The following is a 23,704-nucleotide window of genomic DNA, read 5'->3' as shown; positions in this document are numbered from 1 at the left end:
AAGGTAGCTATTTTTGTTTAGCACCTTGCACACGCAGAACTTAACACTTATAAAATGTGTCCACTGATACCGTAACACCGTCCCGGAGGTGGGACTTTCCTTCGTAATGTGATGCAGCACAGCCGTCATTCCTACCCCCCCGGCGCCGCGCACCGGCTCCTCAGCGTTGTTTGATTCCGTCCCGGAGCCTGCGCTGTTATGTTATCCCGTGGCCAGGCACACTTAGCGCTGCCCGTCTTCTGGCATCATTTGGTGTCAGGATGGCTGCGCCTGTGCGGCCGCGCTGGCAGAGAGCCCGCCTCGCAGTGTCTTCTGATTTAATCCCACTGGGGGCCTGGGATCCATGGACATGCGCAGTGCATATCTGAACCTCCACCTCTCACTCATCTCCCTATGGCTTCTTCAGACTGTTCGGTGTCAGCTGGTCCCTAATAGCATGCCACGGCCGTGACACCGCACAGTCTTAAGAAGCCGTAGGGAGGGGAGTGAGAGGCGAGGATATGCACTGCGCATGTCCATGGATCCCAGGCCCCCAGTGGGATTAAATCAGAAGACACTGCGAGGCGGGCTCTCGGCCAGCGCGGCCGCACAGGCGCAGCCATCCTGACACCAAATGATGCCAGAAGACGGGCAGCGCTAAGTGTGCCTGGCCACGGGATAACATGACAGCGCAGGCTCCGGGACGGAATCAAACAACGCTGAGGAGCCGGTGCGCGGCGCCGGGGGGGTAGGAATGACGGCTGTGCTGCGTCACATTACGAAGGAAAGTCCCACCTCCAGGACGGTTTTACGGTTGCAGGGGACACATTTTATAAGTGTTTAGTTCTGTGTTTGCAAGGAGCATGATGAAAAGAGCCACCTTTTCCTTTTGCATCTTTTGTGCTGCACAAGCTGGCTCTTTCAGCTACAAACACCTTGGGGGGGGGGGGGGTTAAAGGTTCCCTTTCGACTTTCTCAGGCTTCGGCCTACATTGTGTTCCTCTGCTTTTCCACCTGTCCCTGGGCTCCAACACCGCCAGTTGCCGTCCAGAAGTGCTGTACGCACAGTCAACAGTCGCTCCTCTGTTATTGGGGTTCAGTAACGTCAGCTGTTCCCCTGCTGTGTGTGTGGCAATCCCTCCTACCTCGTCCAACCTCCTCCAACCTCCTCCTCCTCCACCTGTCCCTGGGCTCCAACACCGCCAGTTGCCGTCCAGAAGTGCTGTCCGCACAGTCCCGACAGTCCCTCCTCTGTTATTGGGGTTCAGTAACGTCAGCTGTTCCCCTGCTGTGTGTGTGGCAATCCCTCCTACCTCCTCCAACCTCCTACTCCTCCACCTGTCCCTGGGCTCCAACACCGCCAGTTGCCGTCCAGAAGTGCTGTCCGCACAGTCCCGACAGTCCCTCCTCTGTTATTGGGGTTCAGTAACGTCAGCTGTTCCCCTGCTGTGTGTGTGGCAATCCCTCCTACCTCCTCCAACCTCCTCCTCCTCCACCTGTCCCTGGGCTCCAACACCGCCAGTTGCCGTCCAGAAGTGCTGTCCGCACAGTCCCGACAGTCCCTCCTCTGTTATTGGGGTTCAGTAACGTCAGCTGTTCCCCTGCTGTGTGTGTGGCAATCCCTCCTACCTCCTCCTACCTCCTCCAACCTCCTCCTCCTCCACCTGTCCCTGGGCTCCAACACCGCCAGTTGCCGTCCAGAAGTGCTGTCCGCACAGTCCCGACAGTCCCTCCTCTGTTATTGGGGTTCAGTAACGTCAGCTGTTCCCCTGCTGTGTGTGTGGCAATCCCTCCTACCTCCTCCAACCTCCTCCAACCTCCTCCTCCTCCACCTGTCCCTGGGCTCCAACACCGCCAGTTGCCGTCCAGAAGTGCTGTCCGCACAGTCCCGACAGTCCCTCCTCTGTTATTGGGGTTCAGTAACGTCAGCTGTTCCCCTGCTGTGTGTGTGGCAATCCCTCCTACCTCCTCCAACCTCCTCCAACCTCCTCCTCCTCCACCTGTCCCTGGGCTCCAACACCGCCAGTTGCCGTCCAGAAGTGCTGTACGCACAGTCCCGACAGTCCCTCCTCTGTTATTGGGGTTCAGTAACGTCAGCTGTTCCCCTGCTGTGTGTGTGGCAATCCCTCCTACCTCCTCCTACCTCCTCCTCCTCCACCTGTCCCTGGGCTCCAACACCGCCAGTTGCCATCCAGAAGTGCTGTCCGCACAGTCCCGACAGTCCCTCCTCTGTTATTGGGGTTCAGTAACGTCAGCTGTTCCCCTGCTGTGTGTGTGGCAATCCCTCCTACCTCCTCCTACCTCCTCCAACCTCCTCCTCCTCCACCTGTCCCTGGGCTCCAACACCGCCAGTTGCCGTCCAGAAGTGCTGTCCGCACAGTCCCGACAGTCCCTCCTCTGTTATTGGGGTTCAGTAACGTCAGCTGTTCCCCTGCTGTGTGTGTGGCAATCCCTCCTACCTCCTCCTACCTCCTCCAACCTCCTCCTCCTCCACCTGTCCCTGGGCTCCAACACCGCCAGTTGCCGTCCAGAAGTGCTGTACGCACAGTCCCGACAGTCCCTCCTCTGTTATTGGGGTTCAGTAACGTCAGCTGTTCCCCTGCTGTGTGTGTGGCAATCCCTCCTACCTCCTCCAACCTCCTCCAACCTCCTCCTCCTCCACCTGTCCCTGGGCTCCAACACCGCCAGTTGCCATCCAGAAGTGCTGTACGCACAGTCCCGACAGTCCCTCCTCTGTTATTGGGGTTCAGTAACGTCAGCTGTTCCCCTGCTGTGTGTGTGGCAATCCCTCCTACCTCCTCCAACCTCCTCCTCCTCCACCTGTCCCTGGGCTCCAACACCGCCAGTTGCCGTCCAGAAGTGCTGTCCGCACAGTCCCGACAGTCCCTCCTCTGTTATTGGGGTTCAGTAACGTCAGCTGTTCCCCTGCTGTGTGTGTGGCAATCCCTCCTACCTCCTCCTACCTCCTCCAACCTCCTCCTCCTCCACCTGTCCCTGGGCTCCAACACCGCCAGTTGCCGTCCAGAAGTGCTGTACGCACAGTCCCGACAGTCCCTCCTCTGTTATTGGGGTTCAGTAACGTCAGCTGTTCCCCTGCTGTGTGTGTGGCAATCCCTCCTACCTCCTCCAACCTCCTCCAACCTCCTCCTCCTCCACCTGTCCCTGGGCTCCAACACCGCCAGTTGCCGTCCAGAAGTGCTGTACGCACAGTCCCGACAGTCCCTCCTCTGTTATTGGGGTTCAGTAACGTCAGCTGTTCCCCTGCTGTGTGTGTGGCAATCCCTCCTACCTCCTCCAACCTCCTCCTCCTCCACCTGTCCCTGGGCTCCAACACCGCCAGTTGCCGTCCAGAAGTGCTGTCCGCACAGTCCCGACAGTCCCTCCTCTGTTATTGGGGTTCAGTAACGTCAGCTGTTCCCCTGCTGTGTGTGTGGCAATCCCTCCTACCTCCTCCTACCTCCTCCAACCTCCTCCTCCTCCACCTGTCCCTGGGCTCCAACACCGCCAGTTGCCGTCCAGAAGTGCTGTACGCATAGTCCCGACAGTCCCTCCTCTGTTATTGGGGTTCAGTAACGTCAGCTGTTCCCCTGCTGTGTGTGTGGCAATCCCTCCTACCTCCTCCAACCTCCTCCAACCTCCTCCTCCTCCACCTGTCCCTGGGCTCCAACACCGCCAGTTGCCGTCCAGAAGTGCTGTCCGCACAGTCCCGACAGTCCCTCCTCTGTTATTGGGGTTCAGTAACGTCAGCTGTTCCCCTGCTGTGTGTGTGGCAATCCCTCCTACCTCCTCCTACCTCCTCCAACCTCCTCCTCCTCCACCTGTCCCTGGGCTCCAACACCGCCAGTTGCTGTCCAGAAGTGCTGTCCGCACAGTCCCGACAGTCCCTCCTCTGTTATTGGGGTTCAGTAACGTCAGCTGTTCCCCTGCTGTGTGTGTGGCAATCCCTCCTACCTCCTCCAACCTCCTCCAACCTCCTCCTCCTCCACCTGTCCCTGGGCTCCAACACCGCCAGTTGCCGTCCAGAAGTGCTGTCCGCACAGTCCCGACAGTCCCTCCTCTGTTATTGGGGTTCAGTAACGTCAGCTGTTCCCCTGCTGTGTGTGTGGCAATCCCTCCTACCTCCTCCAACCTCCTCCAACCTCCTCCTCCTCCACCTGTCCCTGGGCTCCAACACCGCCAGTTGCCGTCCAGAAGTGCTGTACGCACAGAGCCAAACACCTCGCCAATGTGTTAGTGGGGTTCAGCACCGCCAGCTGTTCCCCTGCTGTGCAGCGTGTACTGCGACCGCCACGCAGGCACAACAAGTTAAATTTAAGGGAACCTGCCCCCCCCCCCAGGCGTTTGTTACTGAAGGAGCCACCTTGTGCAGCAGTAATGATGCAAAGGGAAAAAGTGCCTCTTTTCGTGGTGCTCCTTGCACATGCTGATCCTAACACTTATGAAAAGTGCCCCCTCCTACCGTGATACCGTACGGTTGGTGGAACTTTCCTTTGTGATGTGACGCAGCACAGCCGTCATTCTTACCCCCTTGGCGCCGTGCGCCGCCTCCTCAGCGTTGTTTGAATCAGTCCCGGAGCCTGCGCTGTTAGGTTAGCCCTTGGCCATGCACACATTTTGCGCTGCCCGTCTTCTGACATCATTTGGTGTCAGGCTGGCTGCGCCTGTGCGGCCGCGCTGGCCGAGATCCCGCCTCGTACTGTCTTCTGATTTCATCCCACTGGGGGCCTGAGATCCATGGACATGCGCAGTGCATATCTGAACCTCCACCTCTCACTCATCTCCCTATGGCTTCTTCAGACTGTTCGGTGTCAGCTGGTCCCTAATAGCATGCCACGGCCGTGACACCGCAAAGTCTGAAGAAGCCGTAGGGAGGGGAGTGAGAGGCGAGGATATGCACTGCGCATGGCCACGTATCTCAGGCCCCCAGTGGGATGAAATCAGAAGACAGTACGAGGCGGGATCTCGGCCAGCGCGGCCGCACAGGCGCAGCCAGCCTGACACCAAATGATGTCAGAAGACGGGCAGCGCAAAATGTGTGCATGGCCAAGGGCTAACCTAACAGCGCAGGCTCCGGGACTGATTCAAACAACGCTGAGGAGGCGGCGCACGGCGCCAAGGGGGTAAGAATGACGGCTGTGCTGCGTCACATCACAAAGGAAAGTTCCACCTACCGAACGGTATCACGGTAGGAGGGGACACTTTTCATAAGTGTTAGGTTCAGCATGTGCAAGGACCATAATTAAAAGAGCTAAGTTTACCTTTTCCAGCATTAGTGCTGTACACGATGGCTCTTTCAGCTACAAACGCCTGGGGGGGGGTTAAAGTTTCCCTTTCAACTTGCTCCAGTGCAGGCTTCGGCCTACACTCTGCTCCCTCTCCTCCTCCTGCTGACCCTGGGCTCCAACACCGCCAGTTAGGGCCCGGTACTGCTAGCTGCACAGAGAAAAACACCAGCCAATGTGTCAGTGGGGTTCAGCACCGCCAGCTGTTCCCCTGCTGTGCAGCCGGCATCGTGTCCTGCAAAAGCCACGCAGACACAAGAACTGAAATTGAAGGGAACCTGTCCCCCCTCCCCCAGGCGTTTGTACGTTTTAAAGGCCACCTTGTACAGCGGTAATGCTGCATGTGTGCAAGGTGGCTCATAAACGTATTCTCCTCGCACATGTGGAACTGAAAACACGTCTAAAATGTGTCCTCTGTGTGACCATTTAACCGTCCCGGTGGTGTGACTTTCCTTTGTAATGACACGCTGCAACCCCCTTGGTAGCGCTGCCCGTCTTCTGGCATCATGGTTTGGCTGCCTGCGCCTCTGCGGCCGCCCTGACCCACACAACGCCCCTCGTTGTCTTAGTTATTGGGACTGCGAGGGTGTGATTGATGGGCATGATCAGTGCATCAGTTCGCCTGTCCCTCATCTCCTTCCGCCTTCTGCGGACTGTGCGGCTTCATGGCCGTGGCATGCGATAAGGGATCAGATGACGCCGCACAGTCTGAAGCGGATGTAAGGACCCGAGTGTGAGAGGCGAACATATGTGCTGCGCCAGGCCCTGAATCCCAGCCCCGCAGTGTTTTAACAATGTTAAGACACTGCGGGGCTGGGATTCATGGTCATCGCGAAACGCACCGGCCGACATTAAATGATGCCAGAACATGGGCAGCGCTAACAGCGCTAGGCCAGGGGATAACACGACAGCGCAGACTCCTGTACAGCAAATAACAACGCTCAGGAGGCTGCACCCAGCACCAAGGTGGGATTCTTGACATCTGTGCTGCGTCTCATTACAAAGGGAACTCGCGCCTCCAACACAGTTTGACTGTATAAAGGGCTAAATGTTATACGTGTTTCACTCAGCGTGTGCAAGGAGCGAAATTAAAAGAGCAACCTTTGACTTGTGCAGCACTACTGCTGCATAAGCTGTGGCTCTTCTACTTTGTAACCCCTGAGGGGGGGGTTAAAGGTTACCTTTGAAATTGGTTCAATTAGGCTTCGGCCTACACTCTGCTCCCCCTGCAGAGCCCTGGGCTCCAACACCGCCAGTTGGGGCCCGGTACTGCTAGCTGCACAGAGAAAAACACCAGCCAATGTGTCAGTGGGGTTCAGCACCGCCAGCTGTTCCCCTGCTGTGCAGCCGGCAACGTGTCCTGCAACTGCCACGCAGGCACAACAGACCCAAAAGCTGCCGCCAGTGCAGGCTTCGGCCTACACTCTGCTCCCTCTCCTCCTCCTGCTGACCCCGGGCTCCAACACCGCCAGTTGGGGCCCGGTACTGCTAGCTGCACAGAGAAAAACACCAGCCAATGTGTCAGTGGGGTTCAGCACCGCCAGCTGTTCCCCTGCTGTGCAGCCGGCATCGTGTCCTGCAAAAGCCACGCAGACACAAGAACTGAAATTGAAGGGAACCTGTCCCCCCTCCCCCAGGCGTTTGTACGTTTTAAAGGCCACCTTGTACAGCGGTAATGCTGCATGTGTGCAAGGTGGCTCATAAACGTATTCTCCTCGCACATGTGGAACTGAAAACACGTCTAAAATGTGTCCTCTGTGTGACCATTTAACCGTCCCGGTGGTGTGACTTTCCTTTGTAATGACACGCTGCAACCCCCTTGGTAGCGCTGCCCGTCTTCTGGCATCATGGTTTGGCTGCCTGCGCCTCTGCGGCCGCCCTGACCCACACAACGCCCCTCGTTGTCTTAGTTATTGGGACTGCGAGGGTGTGATTGATGGGCATGATCAGTGCATCAGTTCGCCTGTCCCTCATCTCCTTCCGCCTTCTGCGGACTGTGCGGCTTCATGGCCGTGGCATGCGATAAGGGATCAGATGACTCCGCACAGTCTGAAGCGGGTGTAAGGACCCGAGTGTGAGAGGCGAACATATGTGCTGCGCCAGGCCGAATCCCAGCCCCGCAGTGTTTTAACAATGTTAAGACACTGCGGGGCTGGGATTCATGGTCATCGCGAAACGCACCGGCCGACATTAAATGATGCCAGAACATGGGCAGCGCTAACAGCGCTAGGCCAGGGGATAACACGACAGCGCAGACTCCTGTACAGCAAATAACAACGCTCAGGAGGCTGCACCCAGCACCAAGGTGGGATTCTTGACATCTGTGCTGCGTCTCATTACAAAGGGAACTCGCGCCTCCAACACAGTTTGACTGTATAAAGGGCTAAATGTTATACGTGTTTCACTCAGCGTGTGCAAGGAGCGAAATTAAAAGAGCAACCTTTGACTTGTGCAGCACTACTGCTGCATAAGCTGTGGCTCTTCTACTTTGTAACCCCTGAGGGGGGGGTTAAAGGTTACCTTTGAAATTGGTTCAATTAGGCTTCGGCCTACACTCTGCTCCCCCTGCAGAGCCCTGGGCTCCAACACCGCCAGTTGGGGCCCGGTACTGCTAGCTGCACAGAGAAAAACACCAGCCAATGTGTCAGTGGGGTTCAGCACCGCCAGCTGTTCCCCTGCTGTGCAGCCGGCAACGTGTCCTGCAACTGCCACGCAGGCACAACAGACCCAAAAGCTGCCGCCAGTGCAGGCTTCGGCCTACACTCTGCTCCCTCTCCTCCTCCTGCTGACCCCGGGCTCCAACACCGCCAGTTGGGGCCCGGTACTGCTAGCTGCACAGAGAAAAACACCAGCCAATGTGTCAGTGGGGTTCAGCACCGCCAGCTGTTCCCCTGCTGTGCAGCCGGCATCGTGTCCTGCAAAAGCCACGCAGACACAAGAACTGAAATTGAAGGGAACCTGTCCCCCCTCCCCCAGGCGTTTGTACGTTTTAAAGGCCACCTTGTACAGCGGTAATGCTGCATGTGTGCAAGGTGGCTCATAAACGTATTCTCCTCGCACATGTGGAACTGAAAACACGTCTAAAATGTGTCCTCTGTGTGACCATTTAACCGTCCCGGTGGTGTGACTTTCCTTTGTAATGACACGCTGCAACCCCCTTGGTAGCGCTGCCCGTCTTCTGGCATCATGGTTTGGCTGCCTGCGCCTCTGCGGCCGCCCTGACCCACACAACGCCCCTCGTTGTCTTAGTTATTGGGACTGCGAGGGTGTGATTGATGGGCATGATCAGTGCATCAGTTCGCCTGTCCCTCATCTCCTTCCGCCTTCTGCGGACTGTGCGGCTTCATGGCCGTGGCATGCGATAAGGGATCAGATGACGCCGCACAGTCTGAAGCGGATGTAAGGACCCGAGTGTGAGAGGCGAACATATGTGCTGCGCCAGGCCCTGAATCCCAGCCCCGCAGTGTTTTAACAATGTTAAGACACTGCGGGGCTGGGATTCATGGTCATCGCGAAACGCACCGGCCGACATTAAATGATGCCAGAACATGGGCAGCGCTAACAGCGCTAGGCCAGGGGATAACACGACAGCGCAGACTCCTGTACAGCAAATAACAACGCTCAGGAGGCTGCACCCAGCACCAAGGTGGGATTCTTGACATCTGTGCTGCGTCTCATTACAAAGGGAACTCGCGCCTCCAACACAGTTTGACTGTATAAAGGGCTAAATGTTATACGTGTTTCACTCAGCGTGTGCAAGGAGCGAAATTAAAAGAGCAACCTTTGACTTGTGCAGCACTACTGCTGCATAAGCTGTGGCTCTTCTACTTTGTAACCCCTGAGGGGGGGGTTAAAGGTTACCTTTGAAATTGGTTCAATTAGGCTTCGGCCTACACTCTGCTCCCCCTGCAGAGCCCTGGGCTCCAACACCGCCAGTTGGGGCCCGGTACTGCTAGCTGCACAGAGAAAAACACCAGCCAATGTGTCAGTGGGGTTCAGCACCGCCAGCTGTTCCCCTGCTGTGCAGCCGGCAACGTGTCCTGCAACTGCCACGCAGGCACAACAGACCCAAAAGCTGCCGCCAGTGCAGGCTTCGGCCTACACTCTGCTCCCTCTCCTCCTCCTGCTGACCCCGGGCTCCAACACCGCCAGTTGGGGCCCGGTACTGCTAGCTGCACAGAGAAAAACACCAGCCAATGTGTCAGTGGGGTTCAGCACCGCCAGCTGTTCCCCTGCTGTGCAGCCGGCATCGTGTCCTGCAAAAGCCACGCAGACACAAGAACTGAAATTGAAGGGAACCTGTCCCCCCTCCCCCAGGCGTTTGTACGTTTTAAAGGCCACCTTGTACAGCGGTAATGCTGCATGTGTGCAAGGTGGCTCATAAACGTATTCTCCTCGCACATGTGGAACTGAAAACACGTCTAAAATGTGTCCTCTGTGTGACCATTTAACCGTCCCGGTGGTGTGACTTTCCTTTGTAATGACACGCTGCAACCCCCTTGGTAGCGCTGCCCGTCTTCTGGCATCATGGTTTGGCTGCCTGCGCCTCTGCGGCCGCCCTGACCCACACAACGCCCCTCGTTGTCTTAGTTATTGGGACTGCGAGGGTGTGATTGATGGGCATGATCAGTGCATCAGTTCGCCTGTCCCTCATCTCCTTCCGCCTTCTGCGGACTGTGCGGCTTCATGGCCGTGGCATGCGATAAGGGATCAGATGACTCCGCACAGTCTGAAGCGGGTGTAAGGACCCGAGTGTGAGAGGCGAACATATGTGCTGCGCCAGGCCGAATCCCAGCCCCGCAGTGTTTTAACAATGTTAAGACACTGCGGGGCTGGGATTCATGGTCATCGCGAAACGCACCGGCCGACATTAAATGATGCCAGAACATGGGCAGCGCTAACAGCGCTAGGCCAGGGGATAACACGACAGCGCAGACTCCTGTACAGCAAATAACAACGCTCAGGAGGCTGCACCCAGCACCAAGGTGGGATTCTTGACATCTGTGCTGCGTCTCATTACAAAGGGAACTCGCGCCTCCAACACAGTTTGACTGTATAAAGGGCTAAATGTTATACGTGTTTCACTCAGCGTGTGCAAGGAGCGAAATTAAAAGAGCAACCTTTGACTTGTGCAGCACTACTGCTGCATAAGCTGTGGCTCTTCTACTTTGTAACCCCTGAGGGGGGGGTTAAAGGTTACCTTTGAAATTGGTTCAATTAGGCTTCGGCCTACACTCTGCTCCCCCTGCAGAGCCCTGGGCTCCAACACCGCCAGTTGGGGCCCGGTACTGCTAGCTGCACAGAGAAAAACACCAGCCAATGTGTCAGTGGGGTTCAGCACCGCCAGCTGTTCCCCTGCTGTGCAGCCGGCAACGTGTCCTGCAACTGCCACGCAGGCACAACAGACCCAAAAGCTGCCGCCAGTGCAGGCTTCGGCCTACACTCTGCTCCCTCTCCTCCTCCTGCTGACCCCGGGCTCCAACACCGCCAGTTGGGGCCCGGTACTGCTAGCTGCACAGAGAAAAACACCAGCCAATGTGTCAGTGGGGTTCAGCACCGCCAGCTGTTCCCCTGCTGTGCAGCCGGCATCGTGTCCTGCAAAAGCCACGCAGACACAAGAACTGAAATTGAAGGGAACCTGTCCCCCCTCCCCCAGGCGTTTGTACGTTTTAAAGGCCACCTTGTACAGCGGTAATGCTGCATGTGTGCAAGGTGGCTCATAAACGTATTCTCCTCGCACATGTGGAACTGAAAACACGTCTAAAATGTGTCCTCTGTGTGACCATTTAACCGTCCCGGTGGTGTGACTTTCCTTTGTAATGACACGCTGCAACCCCCTTGGTAGCGCTGCCCGTCTTCTGGCATCATGGTTTGGCTGCCTGCGCCTCTGCGGCCGCCCTGACCCACACAACGCCCCTCGTTGTCTTAGTTATTGGGACTGCGAGGGTGTGATTGATGGGCATGATCAGTGCATCAGTTCGCCTGTCCCTCATCTCCTTCCGCCTTCTGCGGACTGTGCGGCTTCATGGCCGTGGCATGCGATAAGGGATCAGATGACGCCGCACAGTCTGAAGCGGGTGTAAGGACCCGAGTGTGAGAGGCGAACATATGTGCTGCGCCAGGCCCTGAATCCCAGCCCCGCAGTGTTTTAACAATGTTAAGACACTGCGGGGCTGGGATTCATGGTCATCGCGAAACGCACCGGCCGACATTAAATGATGCCAGAACATGGGCAGCGCTAACAGCGCTAGGCCAGGGGATAACACGACAGCGCAGACTCCTGTACAGCAAATAACAACGCTCAGGAGGCTGCACCCAGCACCAAGGTGGGATTCTTGACATCTGTGCTGCGTCTCATTACAAAGGGAACTCGCGCCTCCAACACAGTTTGACTGTATAAAGGGCTAAATGTTATACGTGTTTCACTCAGCGTGTGCAAGGAGCGAAATTAAAAGAGCAACCTTTGACTTGTGCAGCACTACTGCTGCATAAGCTGTGGCTCTTCTACTTTGTAACCCCTGAGGGGGGGGTTAAAGGTTACCTTTGAAATTGGTTCAATTAGGCTTCGGCCTACACTCTGCTCCCCCTGCAGAGCCCTGGGCTCCAACACCGCCAGTTGGGGCCCGGTACTGCTAGCTGCACAGAGAAAAACACCAGCCAATGTGTCAGTGGGGTTCAGCACCGCCAGCTGTTCCCCTGTTGTGCAGCCGGCAACGTGTCCTGCAACTGCCACGCAGGCACAACAGACCCAAAAGCTGCCGCCAGTGCAGGCTTCGGCCTACACTCTGCTCCCTCTCCTCCTCCTGCTGACCCCGGGCTCCAACACCGCCAGTTGGGGCCCGGTACTGCTAGCTGCACAGAGAAAAACACCAGCCAATGTGTCAGTGGGGTTCAGCACCGCCAGCTGTTCCCCTGCTGTGCAGCCGGCATCGTGTCCTGCAAAAGCCACGCAGACACAAGAACTGAAATTGAAGGGAACCTGTCCCCCCTCCCCCAGGCGTTTGTACGTTTTAAAGGCCACCTTGTACAGCGGTAATGCTGCATGTGTGCAAGGTGGCTCATAAACGTATTCTCCTCGCACATGTGGAACTGAAAACACGTCTAAAATGTGTCCTCTGTGTGACCATTTAACCGTCCCGGTGGTGTGACTTTCCTTTGTAATGACACGCTGCAACCCCCTTGGTAGCGCTGCCCGTCTTCTGGCATCATGGTTTGGCTGCCTGCGCCTCTGCGGCCGCCCTGACCCACACAACGCCCCTCGTTGTCTTAGTTATTGGGACTGCGAGGGTGTGATTGATGGGCATGATCAGTGCATCAGTTCGCCTGTCCCTCATCTCCTTCCGCCTTCTGCGGACTGTGCGGCTTCATGGCCGTGGCATGCGATAAGGGATCAGATGACGCCGCACAGTCTGAAGCGGGTGTAAGGACCCGAGTGTGAGAGGCGAACATATGTGCTGCGCCAGGCCCTGAATCCCAGCCCCGCAGTGTTTTAACAATGTTAAGACACTGCGGGGCTGGGATTCATGGTCATCGCGAAACGCACCGGCCGACATTAAATGATGCCAGAACATGGGCAGCGCTAACAGCGCTAGGCCAGGGGATAACACGACAGCGCAGACTCCTGTACAGCAAATAACAACGCTCAGGAGGCTGCACCCAGCACCAAGGTGGGATTCTTGACATCTGTGCTGCGTCTCATTACAAAGGGAACTCGCGCCTCCAACACAGTTTGACTGTATAAAGGGCTAAATGTTATACGTGTTTCACTCAGCGTGTGCAAGGAGCGAAATTAAAAGAGCAACCTTTGACTTGTGCAGCACTACTGCTGCATAAGCTGTGGCTCTTCTACTTTGTAACCCCTGAGGGGGGGGTTAAAGGTTACCTTTGAAATTGGTTCAATTAGGCTTCGGCCTACACTCTGCTCCCCCTGCAGAGCCCTGGGCTCCAACACCGCCAGTTGGGGCCCGGTACTGCTAGCTGCACAGAGAAAAACACCAGCCAATGTGTCAGTGGGGTTCAGCACCGCCAGCTGTTCCCCTGCTGTGCAGCCGGCAACGTGTCCTGCAACTGCCACGCAGGCACAACAGACCCAAAAGCTGCCGCCAGTGCAGGCTTCGGCCTACACTCTGCTCCCTCTCCTCCTCCTGCTGACCCCGGGCTCCAACACCGCCAGTTGGGGCCCGGTACTGCTAGCTGCACAGAGAAAAACACCAGCCAATGTGTCAGTGGGGTTCAGCACCGCCAGCTGTTCCCCTGCTGTGCAGCCGGCATCGTGTCCTGCAAAAGCCACGCAGACACAAGAACTGAAATTGAAGGGAACCTGTCCCCCCTCCCCCAGGCGTTTGTACGTTTTAAAGGCCACCTTGTACAGCGGTAATGCTGCATGTGTGCAAGGTGGCTCATAAACGTATTCTCCTCGCACATGTGGAACTGAAAACACGTCTAAAATGTGTCCTCTGTGTGACCATTTAACCGTCCCGGTGGTGTGACTTTCCTTTGTAATGACACGCTGCAACCCCCTTGGTAGCGCTGCCCGTCCTCTGGCATCATGGTTTGGCTGCCTGCGCCTCTGCGGCCGCCCTGACCCACACAACGCCCCTCGTTGTCTTAGTTATTGGGACTGCGAGGCTGTGATTGATGGGCATGATCAGTGCATCAGTTCGCCTGTCCCTCATCTCCTTCCGCCTTCTGCGGACTGTGCGGCTTCATGGCCGTGGCATGCGATAAGGGATCAGATGACGCCGCACAGTCTGAAGCGGGTGTAAGGACCCGAGTGTGAGAGGCGAACATATGTGCTGCGCCAGGCCCTGAATCCCAGCCCCGCAGTGTTTTAACAATGTTAAGACACTGCGGGGCTGGGATTCATGGTCATCGCGAAACGCACCGGCCGACATTAAATGATGCCAGAACATGGGCAGCGCTAACAGCGCTAGGCCAGGGGATAACACGACAGCGCAGACTCCTGTACAGCAAATAACAACGCTCAGGAGGCTGCACCCAGCACCAAGGTGGGATTCTTGACATCTGTGCTGCGTCTCATTACAAAGGGAACTCGCGCCTCCAACACAGTTTGACTGTATAAAGGGCTAAATGTTATACGTGTTTCACTCAGCGTGTGCAAGGAGCGAAATTAAAAGAGCAACCTTTGACTTGTGCAGCACTACTGCTGCATAAGCTGTGGCTCTTCTACTTTGTAACCCCTGAGGGGGGGGTTAAAGGTTACCTTTGAAATTGGTTCAATTAGGCTTCGGCCTACACTCTGCTCCCCCTGCAGAGCCCTGGGCTCCAACACCGCCAGTTGGGGCCCGGTACTGCTAGCTGCACAGAGAAAAACACCAGCCAATGTGTCAGTGGGGTTCAGCACCACCAGCTGTTCCCCTGCTGTGCAGCCGGCAACGTGTCCTGCAACTGCCACGCAGGCACAACAGACCCAAAAGCTGCCGCCAGTGCAGGCTTCGGCCTACACTCTGCTCCCTCTCCTCCTCCTGCTGACCCCGGGCTCCAACACCGCCAGTTGGGGCCCGGTACTGCTAGCTGCACAGAGAAAACACCAGCCAATGTGTCAGTGGGGTTCAGCACCGCCAGCTGTTCCCCTGCTGTGCAGCCGGCATCGTGTCCTGCAAAAGCCACGCAGACACTTGCTCTTGTACCTTCTGCTCCCCATCCTGGTTCCAGTACCGTCAGCTGGTTCCGGGCAGAGCCTTTGGCTTAGGTGCCTCCCTCTGGGTATCCGAGTTCCACCAACGTCAGGTGGTCCTTGGTAGTGCTTTCAGGCACGGGTACCTCCTGCTTAGTAACCGGGTTCCAGTAACGTCAGCTGGTCCTCGGTAGTTCCATTGGCTTTTGGACCTTCTGCTACCCATCCGGGTTCCAGCACCGTCAGCTGGTTCTCGGCAGTGTCTTTTGCTCTTGTACCTTCTGCTCCCCATCCTGGTTCCAGTACCGTCAGCTGGTTCCGGGCAGAGCCTTTGGCTTAGGTGCCTCCCTCTGGGTATCCGAGTTCCACCAACGTCAGGTGGTCCTTGGTAGTGCTTTCAGGCACGGGTACCTCCTGCTTAGTAACCGGGTTCCAGTAACGTCAGCTGGTCCTCGGTAGTTCCATTGGCTCTTGGACCTTCGGGTAGCCATCCGAGTTCCAGTTCCATCAGCTGGTTCTCGGCATTTTCTCAGCCTTCTTGTACCTTCTGCTACATTTCCAAGTTCAAGAGACTAAACACGATGACCCGGAAGAACACCCTTAAGATGACGACGACACCAGAGACGACAACCACCGTGATGACGACGACCCTGGAGACGATGACCCTGAAGACCACCGTGATGACGACGACCCCGGAGACGACGACCCTGAAGACCACCCCGATGACGACGACCCCGGAGACGACAACCCTGGAGACGACGACGACCTGGAAGACCGAGAAGCAGAAGAACAAGAGGCTGCAGAACAAAGAGCAGAAGAACATTAAGCATAACACTAAATATCAGAGCAAAAAATATTATCTAAATTATAAGCAGAAGAAGACTAAGCAGTGTATGGGGGTGAGTCCGTTCCTCCTCGTGGTGCCCCTGGATAAAGCCTGATGCTGCAGGCCAAACTGAACGCGGACAAATGTAACTCTTTTGTGACAGGCAGAACGGAAGGTGTAATCTTCAAACTTTTATAGATAACAACTACGGGAATGCCTGTCACAAATAAGAATATGATGAAGAAGTAGAATATGATGAAGATAATAGTAAAATAAAAAGAATATGAACAATGTAACCCAAAAAATAATAGGTAGAAGATGAAGAAGAAGATGAATAAGGTGAAGAAGTTGATGTCAAAGAAGCTGATGATGAGGATAATGAAGAAGAAAGCGTGGGAGAAGTAAAAAAGAAGGTGAAGGGCGTTGAAGTAGTGATAGTGAAACATCAATATGTGACATAAAAAAAAAAAAAAATAACATAGTCAAATTCTTTCTAACGCCGAACGTCATAAAAAAAAAAAAAAATCCTGCTATTCTATTACATTGGGCTAAACCTCTGTGCCTTTAATGTCTCCGCCACGTCCCCCAATACATCCTACATTATTCTTAGTTGTTTTCCTTCATGTAGAATGAACCTACAAGTGTATAAAGGGTTTATTTTAATTCCGATATTTTCGTCCCATTGACTTGCATTGGGATCGGGTATCGGTATCGGATTGGATCCGATATTTTGACGGTATCGGCCGATACTTTCCGATACCGATACTTTCCGATATCGGAAAGTATCGCTCAACACTAGTAAAGAGGTTATGAGACTGCAACCTGGTGTCCTCGTTATTTACTGCACCGCACCACCACCACCATCCACATCTATTACTGTACGCCCCTCAGCAGGGTCACGGACCGGGTCTAGCCACCGTGACAACCCCAGAGCAGAGACTCAGAGGCCCGGTACCGGGTACCCCTCGGCCCTGCGGCTGTGGGGGCGCTACAATTACATGATGGACAACTGTCTGTCTGGATTTCTCAGTATTGAGGACATCAATAAATGAACGTTGTTAAGGGTTGTAGACCCAGCGGTCGGCCAAGGACACCTAGTGCAGCAGATGAGACACATCATGTTGCTTCCCTTTGATATCGGAGGATGTCCAGCAGTTCCATCAGCTCAGAACTGGAAGCAACCAGGAGGACCAGCTATACCCAGGCCAGAAGTCCTCTTCATGGAAGAATTGCTGACATTTAAAAAAAAAAGGAACTGTGAGCAGAAAAAAAAGTCAGCAGGTATCGGAACACGTAGTAAAATGTGAAGTATTCATCTCTAATAGGAGACTGTTCCTGAACAACTAATCAATGAGGGTCTGCAAGAGCAGTGACGTACAGTGGAGGGTCCGGCAAGTTTGTAGCTGCATTTCAGCAGATTGAGAGTTGAATTTGGTCAGGTTTAATGATGTCCTCAATGGTAAGAAATTGAGGCAGATACGAGGGGGCACCCAAAAAAGAGAATTACTTTAAATGTTTTTTTTTTTATTCAAGATAACATCTTGAAAACATTAGTCCCCTGCGACTTCTTAATCCAAGAAAGAAGAAAAACCTAAAGGGAAAGCATTTTCAGGACGTAGAAGAGGTTAAGAAAAAATAGCTGGAGGCACATAACAGCATTGGTTCAGAAGACTATAAAAAATGTTTTGAACAGTGGAAAAAACGTTGGGACAATTGCATATCATCTAATGGACAGTATTTTTAAGGGGATTAATGTTTTTAAGATGTTATTTTGAATAAGAACATTTTTTAAATAATTCATCCTGTTTGGCTACCCCCTCGTACCTGCTCGAATTCTCAGCATTGAGGACATCATTAATCCTGACCAAATTAACTTCACGATCTGCTGCAATGTACAACCTGTGTACAGGTGACGAGGAAGTGATGGTGGTCACTGGTCACTGGATACTGATGATGGAGGCAACAGGTGATCACCAGATACTGATAATGGAGGTGACGGGCAGTCACCAGATGCTGATGATGGAGGCGACGGGCGGTCACCAGATACTGATGATGGTGTGACAGGCGGTCACCAGATACTGATGGAGGTGACGGGGCTCACCAGATACTGATGATGGTGGTGACAGGCGGTCAACAGATGGTGATGGAGGTCATTTTTGGTCACCAGATGCTGATGATGGAGGCGATGGGCGGTCACCAGATCCTGATGGGATTTACATTTTTACATTCTGTTAATTGAAAAAAATAACTGTTAACACTTCTATTTGTGGATGTTTCTTACTTTGGAGCATTTCTTCCACACCTGCATAAAATGTTTGCACTGTACAGTATCATGCGTATATTGTTCTGGAGGGATATGATCTTAGTGATGCTTCATTGCTTCTCTCAAAAAAACAAATACCGGAAACTGCCGGCAAGGGATGATGTTCTGTCTAAAAGTGGGCTATGGCACCTTAAAGGGAACCTATCACCCCGTTTTTTAAAGATTAGATAAAAATAGTGTGAAATAGGGGCAGAGCTGGGCTTTACATTAGTGCCTTTTTGGTACCTTTACACCCCCGTTAGGCTGCCGAAATACCTTTGTGAAGTGGCCGTTTTGTCCTGTCACTCAAGTTGGTCAGGTCGGATGGGCGTGGTCACAGCGCTGTTTCTCCCCCAGATCAGGCTCATCATTACGTTGGTGGCGTAGTGGTGTGCGCATGTCCAAAGAGAAGATCCACTGCCCAGGAGATTCAAAACAGCGCGGTCTACGCTATTCGCCGTTTACCGGTGGGCGCGGCCATCTTCCCTGTGGCCGCGCGTGCGCAGATGGAGCGCTCTGCTGCCCGGGGCTTCAGGAAAATGGCCGCGGGATTCCGCGCGTGCGCAGATGGAGATCGCGGCGGCCATTTTCCTGAAGCCCCGGGCAGCAGAGCGCTCCATCTGCGCACGCGCAGCCACAGGAAAGATGGCCGCGCCCACCGGTAAACGGCGAATAGCGTAGACCGCGCTGTTTTGAATCCCCTGGGCAGTGGATCTTCTCTTTGGACATGCGCACACCACTACGCCACCAACGTAATGATGAGCCTGATCTGGGGGAGAAACAGCGCTGTGACCACGCCCATCCGACCTGACCAACTTGAGTGACAGGACAAAACGGCCACTTCACAAAGGTATTTCGGCAGCCTAACGGGGGAATAAAGGCAACAAAAAGGCACTAATGTAAAGCACAGCTCTGCCTCTATTTCACACTATTTTTATCTAATCTTTAAAAAACGGGGTGATAGGTTCCCTTTAATCTGAAAATACTTTACCTGACATCATTGGAGACTTTCAGCATACAGAGGTCCAAACACTAGAATCAAATCTGCCAGGGTTAAAGAATTTTCCATTCTATTATCTTCAAATCTGCAGTTCCAGAAAGGTCTTATGGAGAACCAGTTACTATGTTTTATAAACTAAAGTGATGACCTTTAACTGGTCTGTTATCACAGTCCATCAATCTGTATATCAGTCCCCATCTCTGCCAACATATCCCAAAAAATACATATTTCTTCAGCTCCATATGCACATCAGCACAATCTGGTCCAAAGGTTAATGGTCATTGTCGCTTCCACTTTTGGCAGAATTACCATCCTCCTCCCTTGATTGTTGTGAATGACATGTCCTTATGTCATCCACAGATCCCTGCGAATCTAGCGCTAGGGCCGGCAGACTTCACTTCCATTTAATGGTGCTTAGGCATTAAAGGAATTTAGGCATTCAAGGACTTTAAAAAAAAAATGATGTTTTGGAGGAGTTTGGGGTTTATATACAGGTTGATGGAATGTTAAAGGTGATGGCTTCAGTTTATATTTGGGAAAACCTGGTGACAGGTTACTGTACCTTTAACCTCAAAACACTTGGATTCCAATTCATCAAGGTGTTTATGACAACATTTTGAAAAAAATGATTGCAGCTTAATGCATTTTATGCCAGTCCTGGGTAGCTGTGCGGAAGTGGGCAGAACTGGAACATTTATCAAAAGTTACACCACTTGGTGGTCTCTGACTGGGGGATGCACACGGCAGTTGTAAGATGCGCTCCCTTCAGCAAGACTAGTATGCAGAACACTAATCCCAATGACTTGTGCTCTTGAAGTTCAGTTCTCTGCAATCCATGCAGAACTGGGAGAGCTTTTTCACATCTCCCTCTCTTGAGGCATTTCTTCAGGCCAGTAAAAATTATTAGTCATAATGTTCCGTCCTGGGATCTTTCAGTGATTTTGTGATCCCTTTCTAATTTTCCATCCACCCCTCATCAAAAGCAAACCTCAATTTCCTGTCCTGTAAAAGTTTTTTTTCTTAGGGACCATCAGTCAGCAAGCCTCGAGTTCTTTTCAGTATGGAGGGCTATTGCAAGATTTTAGCGACTGCCTTGTAAGATGCCTGGGTTCCCTACAAAAATTACTTCCTTTTTAAATATGAACCAAAGATCATCTTCCAGCACTTTCCTGGGAAGATTTACAGGAGACATGATCTAGACATCACTTCTTTTTTTTATTTTCATCTTTGCCCAGAGATCCTCTCAGTTTTGAAAGGATTAACATTTATGATCCTTCATTGGCATTGAAGAAAATGGTCAAGAAGTGTGAGGGTTCCAGAATGTAATTATCTTCTACAATCGAGATGGTCTCCAACCTCTGTCCAAGGCTCATTGTGGGGGTAGTAAAAGTGTAATTACATCCCTGTACTCCAAAGCTGTAAGGCAGCAAAGTGGTCACCTCCATCAAACATCAGTGCCTCCTTCTCCGCCGCTTTTACCACAGACTAGACATGACACAGAGCTCGACAGAAAGAGTGTTATAGAAATCTGTTCCTTGATTTCTGTCCCCTCTTCTTTAATCGTTCCCTCTGGATCTCCAGGAGAGAATAAACTGTGTTGGCTGAAAAATGTCCTTCCCTAGAGACCAAAGACAGCACAGGATCCCCCAATATATGGACTGCTGCATGCAGGCTGAGGCTGGCTGTTTGGCTTATATAATGTGAATTAGTTCACCAATGCTGATTTATTGCTAATTTGTTGTCCCTTCTGCTAGTAACCAGTGATGAAACCTTAACCTAGGCTGTGCTAACCATGGACTCCATTAAAGGCAAATTTCATATGACAAATTTTCTTCCTTGCCTTGTGTCTTCCAGGAGGTCTGACGTCTTGATGATGACGCCCTGGCTCGCCCCGATTGTTTGGAATGGCACCTATAATATTGACATATTGAATGCGCACTTCCAGCAGAGAAATGTTTGCATCGGCCTCACTGTATTTGCTATTAAGAAGTGAGTATATACTGTATCTGTGCATTAGGGAGGATGAGTACCGTGCAGATGTGATGGTGTTAATTCCAGCAGAAAAGTGGTGTCTACTGAAGATGGCCGAGTGTAAAGGTGGCCCATAATTCTCCATACATTTTCTCACAGGCTGTAGATTGAGATCCTGAGCACTGCTGCAGTGACAGAGGCAGAATGCAGGTGGAGGAGTATTTGAGTCTACATCTGCTTTAAGTCCCGCTGCTGTCCAGAAAATGGTGGGGAGAATGCCTGTGGCAGCCATCCTAGTAGAAAGATGTTAAAAAAAAACAAAAACTGGGAGACACATGAAAAGTGTTCACAGCCTGCTGCCTGACAAGTGGTAGCACCCATGGCATCTTTGCCGTCGTCCTCCAAAATGGCCTGGCTTCAGGGGCTGTCTGGCAGATTATAGCCTGGGGACAAACACAAAGCACTGGCCCAGGAGTGGTGGCCCATCTTTAGGTTTGGCTTCTTGCATAGCAATCATGGAGTGAAGTGTGCATCTGAGGCGTGGCTACTAAGAAGCCATTTCATAAAACCCAAGCCTCTTTCTGTTGCATCAATAGAAATTTATTACAAATGGGTTGCTTATTGTTAATGGCTGCATTGTTTATACAAACCCATGCAGCCATTAGTCAATCTGGAATTATACAATGTAATGTCACTGCAATGGTGATCCCCTCAGCAGCCATTCCTCAATGTGTTACACACAACAAATGCTCGCCGGTCTTAACCTGCCTACTCTTATAACCACATGCGTGGTAGCTCCCCAGAGTGTATAGCCGCACATAGTGTTAGATTTCGATACAAACTTGACAATCAACAAAGAATCTCCAGTGTCGTCTACTGAATCCGATAACACGCTTAGCCCCATATTCATTGAAGTGTTTTTGCCTCACTTCTGGTGTAAAACACTTTGAAAAATATCAACAACTTTTGTACAACTCACAGTAGTAAAGTTGTATTTTTATTTTGAGGACATCATCCCAGTTTGACACTAAGATCATCTCTTAATCTTTGGAAATTTACCTTCCTGAAGTTGTGTCCTTGTAAACCTCTCTATTATACATCATATTAAAGGAGATGTGAAAACGTATTATATTGGAATCACTATTACACAGGCAACCTCCAACTCACACATCTAATATTCTGTCTGGTCTATTGGTTAACATTAGTTCTAGCAGTAGCCCTGCTTGTTTGATCCTGTGAGGGGTCAAGGTCTCTTATTATTGTTGGGCTCCTTTACTGAACATGCAGGTTTCTGCCCTAAATTTATATTGGGGTAATAGCAGTTTCAGCATTAGTGACTCTGTAGCCCCTCAGTATAACACTCCTGCTGTCTTGTTCTTATCTTGCAGATATACCGTCTTTGTCCAGACCTTTATAGAGACGGCAGAAAAATATTTAATGGTGGGACACAAGGTGAATTACTACGTCTTTACAGACCGTGTTAGTGACATTCCCATCATGGAGCTGGCAGAGGGCAGGCAGATGCGGGTGCTGAGAGTGCCGGCTTACCAGAGGTGGCAGGATGTGTCCATGAGGCGCATGGAGATGCTCCGGGACTACTCCCACCAGCAATTCAGAGGGGAGGTGGATTACCTGGTGTGTGTGGATGTGGACATGAGGTTCAGTGATGAAGTTGGGGTAGAGATCTTAAGTGACCTGTTTGGGACCTTACATCCGGGCATGTATGGGGCCACACGTGAAGATTACACATATGAGCGGAACCCACAGTCGGAGGCTTACATCCCCTTTGATGAAGGAGACTTCTATTATGCCGGGGGCTATTTTGGGGGGAACATCGAAGAGATTTACAAACTGACCAACTTTTGCCATAACGCCATGATGGCGGACAAGGACAAGAACATTGAGGCCATCTGGCATGACGAGAGCTACCTGAACAAATACTTCCTGTACCACAAACCTACCAAGGTTCTCTCCCCCGAATATCTGTGGGACAATGGCTTTGGGATCCCAAAATTCCTGAAGCGACAACGATTTGTAGCCGTTCCAAAGAATCATAATGAAATAAGAAACTGACGACCATCACCGGGAAGCCAAGAAAACCACCATACTAGTGTGGAAGGTGTAACTATGAAGTGTGCAATCTGTAATAAAACATAACTGCTTAGTTGTGTGATGCTGTCTGCTGAGCTGCTGTATCTAGTCCAGTCATGTATGATTATTGTCTGCAGAGCTGTGTATCTAATCATATCGTGACTGAGAGGGCATACCTGTTAATGAATTAGATGGGCAGGTTTAGTCTCTACAGTGCTTCGCCCATTTTGGCTAAGCTGCCGACACTTGTATGTAAACTCAAAATGTATCAAAATGTCTACACAACATTCAAGACAAATAAAGGTGATTTACTCCAGAAAAGTGACTTAAACTTCTTCATGAATTGGGCCCTAAATGTATGATTGATATAATCTGAAAGCAGAACTGCACCTCAACCTAGACACAGTTGTCCTGCAGATTCATTGTGAACATCAGACTTACAGAACATAGCATAAGCAGGAATTAAAACGTAACTTTTAATGTATAACCAAATAAAGGAATATATTAAATAAACTGTCACCCCCCCCAAAAAAAAAGTGTATCAATAAAAAAGTACTACTGGGTATACCCTGTCAGGGGATGTGTCATACAAAATTTAGTACTTATTAAGGATTTT

General features: G+C 52.2%; 1 protein-coding gene across 1 annotated transcript in view; it reads left to right on the top strand.

Annotated features, from left to right (window-relative positions):
* Positions 1 to 23,397, top strand: part of LOC143809334 (histo-blood group ABO system transferase-like) — a 105,456-nt gene extending 82,059 nt beyond the window's left edge. The window contains exons 5-6 of the mRNA XM_077292422.1: positions 20,881 to 21,015; positions 22,386 to 23,397. Of these exons, the coding sequence (XP_077148537.1) occupies positions 20,881 to 21,015; positions 22,386 to 23,070 (820 nt within the window). The 3' untranslated portion in view covers positions 23,071 to 23,397. The remainder of the gene's footprint in view (positions 1 to 20,880; positions 21,016 to 22,385) is intronic.
* Positions 23,398 to 23,704: the final 307 nt, after the last annotated feature.

Source organism: Ranitomeya variabilis, chromosome 2, assembly GCF_051348905.1.
Source record: "Ranitomeya variabilis isolate aRanVar5 chromosome 2, aRanVar5.hap1, whole genome shotgun sequence".
NCBI lineage: Eukaryota > Metazoa > Chordata > Amphibia > Anura > Dendrobatidae > Ranitomeya > Ranitomeya variabilis.
Note: the sequence above shows the minus strand (reverse complement) of the source record. Positions and strands in the feature narration are given on the sequence as shown.